Source organism: Triticum urartu, chromosome 2, assembly GCF_003073215.2.
Source record: "Triticum urartu cultivar G1812 chromosome 2, Tu2.1, whole genome shotgun sequence".
Lineage (NCBI taxonomy): Eukaryota > Viridiplantae > Streptophyta > Magnoliopsida > Poales > Poaceae > Triticum > Triticum urartu.
The window spans coordinates 538,262,827-538,266,692 of NC_053023.1; the positions used below are offsets into that span (position 1 = coordinate 538,262,827).

At 51.3% G+C, this 3,866-nt stretch overlaps 1 protein-coding gene across 1 annotated transcript; it reads right to left on the reverse strand.

The window, feature by feature from the left end:
• Positions 1-570: 570 nt before the first annotated feature.
• Positions 571-3,134, reverse strand: LOC125541798 (lysine histidine transporter-like 6). The gene is made up of 7 exons (XM_048705113.1): positions 2,986-3,134; positions 2,702-2,829; positions 1,841-2,618; positions 1,462-1,567; positions 1,291-1,382; positions 1,140-1,208; positions 571-1,057 (listed from the first exon to the last, which is right to left on the reverse strand). Exons 1-7 carry the CDS (start codon positions 3,013-3,015, stop codon positions 959-961), a joined length of 1,302 nt encoding a protein of 433 aa, XP_048561070.1. The 5' UTR covers positions 3,016-3,134; the 3' UTR covers positions 571-958.
• Between the last annotated feature and the right edge of the window lie 732 nt (positions 3,135-3,866).

Sequence of the window (3,866 nt, forward strand, 5' to 3'; positions counted from 1 at the left end):
GGGCGCGCGGGGGGGGGGGGGGGGGGGGGTATCGATGGAGAGCTAGGTTGTAACCGTTTACGGAGGCAGCCCATTACAGCCTACACATAACAAACACGGGTAACGTTTTGGTTTATAGCGTAAACAAGTTACAGCGATTTCTTTCCGACACACCTCCAAAGGGTAACAAGAGTACATGTCACCCCAAACATAACCATGATAATGTCATGATTTATGGATCACCGAACGACCATTATCGGCGAAACAAGCCATCGCCACTCCTTTATTAGAGTCAGTTCGGCTTTATAGTACAGTCGAAAATTCTTCGTGCACGTGCGTTTAAGGACCATCACGACAAAGCTGCAGTTGCCATCGCTGAAACCTTTGACTTGGTCTCAAGCTTTGTTCTGAGCATGCCAACTTTTCTTCTAATTTGTTTTGAATTTTAACGTCTCTCCTAATTTTCTTAGGCCTGCAAGTGTTGGTAGTCCGGGTTTTCATATCGGGTTTCCAATATTTTGTTGGCTAAGGATACAACTCTACTATACTTCAGCACAACATTGTACCGCCACAATCAGACGCATATATTAGTTCTAACTAAAACGACAACTTATTTTATAAAAAAACCATAAAAAATGGCCGGGTGTCTCCCTAACCCTAGTGCAGTTGTTTCTTGCTAAAGAACTCATAATAATTTACAGTTGCAACTGTTTTCACGTTGCAATAGATTTAGAACCAAGATGTGACAAAGCACACGATCTGTATTGCAGCATACTAGTATGGACAAGGTTTATTAAGTGACGGGCACAAGGTACTACGCCATCATCTACCATTCGCATGTCACGACATTAGTTTGACACTCCGCAGAAGCAGGTCACCCTCTGAATCGAAGCCAACGACCTTCAGTGATTCGGCAACAGTCTACTGTTACACTGAAGGCACGACGACTACCTGGAGCTAGCTAGCCGCGCGTACGCCTTCAAGAGTAGAACTGGAATGTGGAGGCGTCCTGGATGATGCTCCTTAACCCGCCCATGGTGGAAACCAGCATCAGCAACACCCCAACGACGATGCACCCCTGCAGCAAAACCAATTGTCAAATAATTGACAAAACATATCCTGAACCCTCTCGCTCAATTCAGGTGTCCGGAGATGTGTACCCAGTTGGCGAACCACGACGCGCTGAACCTCCGAGGCTTCTTGATCTTCAGCCACAGGATGCAAGGGAGCTGCAGCAGCAAAAAAAGTCATGGAAGTTTAGCCCATAAACACGTCGAACATCGTGATCGGTGGCAAGGCGATGGGGCTTACGAAGAAGGAGGTGGGCGTGAACCCGAAGCCCCCGAAGAAGCCGAGGAGGTCGCCGAAGAACGGGAACGTCACGGCGACGAACAGCGTGAACGCTGCAACGACGTGGTATTCGATCAGTTCATGAACAGATTGATGTATGCATGCCGTTTCAACGATGTGATCGATTCATACCGACGTAGGTTGATCGAGCCACCAGACGGAGCAGCAGCCCCGGTGGAACCCTGAACCTCGTGGTCAGAAATGTTTCCGTGCTTTCGAATATTGGCATGGCGTATACCTGAAACGTTGCAGTGCAGTGGTAGTTAAGTTGGTCACTGGTCAGTTCCATGTTTCAGCCACTGGTGGCTCGGTGCTGCAGTCAACGTTCCAAAAAAACAGGTTCCATGATGCCGATGATCTCTAAAGCTCTGGATATCTTAGTAACTCCATTGTGCCATATTCTGTGACCACTACAGAAGGCTTTCTAGGAAATGGATGGGTTTTTTTGATGATTAACTCTGACCACTTTATGTTTTTGTAGGTTCATGTCATCCAATAGTATATGGCTTACCTGATAGCTCCCGACGACATGGATAACCACCATCATGTTGGCCGCGGCGACGAGCCAGGGCGGGCGCTCCAGCGCCACGAGCACGTTGTCGCTCACGTCCTGGCCGAACGTCCAGTACCCGATGAACGCCACGGGGAAGTAGCAGGCCGCGGTGACCATGTAGGCGGCGACGGTGCCCTTCCACATGGGCACCTTGGACGGCTTGGTGGGTGTGGACGGGATGGTGGCCTGGATCTCCAGGACGACGCCGTGCCCGGCGAATGCGAACGCCACCTGCCCCAGCGCGCTGCACACCCGGAACACCGAGTCCGCCGCCGTGCCGGCCTTGTACGCGTAGCTCACCCCGGCGACGGGGCCCTTGGCCAGGCACGCCGCCCACGAGATGGTGGAGTAGCTGAGGGACATGACGGCCGCGGCGAGGGAGATGGCGGTGATGGAGTTGAGGTCCCGCAGCTGGGAGAGCAGGAACTGGGAGGAGCCGAAGATGCAGATCCAGTAGGACTGGTGCAGGCGCGTGCAGCCCGGGCACACCGACTCGGCGAACTTCTGCAGGCAGTTGCCGCCGGTGACCATGTAGACGACGTCGCAGCCGAGCTGCACGATGAGCTGCTGCGGCACCACCACCCACAGGCCCAGCCGCGGGCCGAGCGCGTGCACGCCCAGGTCACGGTACCGGTCGAACCGCACGCCGGGCACGCACTCGTGGAGCTCGATCAGCAGCCGCAGCGTGTACAGCGTGATGCACCACGACACCAGCAGCGCCACTATCCCTGGCCCCCTGGACACGTACGATAACTGAATTTAGACGTACGTACCACTAGCTGTTAAGTGGTTTGGATCACACGGATGATGCAAACCTACCATCCGAGGTGAGCCATGGCGTAGGGCAGGCTGAGCACGCCGGCGCCGACCATCGCGGTGACATTGTGGAACGTCACGTACCACCATTTGGCACGGCGGGCCGTGCCGTCGTTCTCACCGTCGACCACCTGATGATCAAGAAAGAACCCCGGTAAGTTTGATGATAGAGCGACACACATGCATTCGTCAGATTAGATTGATGCATCGATGCAGATGCATCTGATACTATTACAAGGAAACTAAGTGGCCAAATCACCGAGTGGGTAAGCACTACGCTCCCAGACCTTAGGAAGAACGACTGAAGGCGAGCCCATGGTCAGCAAGCTCCGCACCCACCGGCTCTGTCACTGAACATACTACGCAACTTGGGAGTGGAGAGGGGGTATATTTATACCAGTATACTAGCTTAACCAGTGAGTGCTTGGCAGTATTAACATATGCTGGAAAAGAGCTCCAGAATTTCAGCGCTTGCAAGTTGCGACGGAGACGCAAAGTTCAATTAAGACAAAGATCATTAGTCAGTAAGAACAATGATCAGGTGCCGAAACAAAAGGAGCGGCGTCGGTTCACCGGGGAATAATCAAGACTTATCGCGGTTTCAGAAGAGGCTAGGAGAACAATCAAAGGAATCTCGGTGCGTTCAATTTCGGGCTAAGTCGATGTACAGAAATCCGTAAAGCGAGCATTTGATTTCTTGTGTGTTTGAGAGATGATGATTCGATGTCGTGTCAGTGGGTTATTTGGCCATATGGCGCACGAGAGGCGCTTTTTGTGGCTGCTTCACTCGAGTAAAGGCGTTCTCGCCGTCTAGATCCACGGGGACTGTGGCCGTGGAGAATTTCGGTAGTGGCCTAGCGATTTTGGTCGTACGATTTGTGGGTTTAGGTTAGGTACAAACACCTAAAGAGGAGGCACAACTCGGAGGAGCTTGGATATTGTTCTGGGGAGGGAGCCCCCCCTTGTTTTTTCCATGCACAGCACAAAAGGGGAACGAGATCCTCTAACATCACAAAAGGATGTTAGGAAGCTACAGTACCTTGACATCCCTTCTTCACATCCATATGATTAAGCCTAAAATGATTTGAATTAATTTACAAATTACAAATTTATTGTATACATTTACAAAAATTATGTACAAACAAAATTATAGTGCAATAAAATTAAT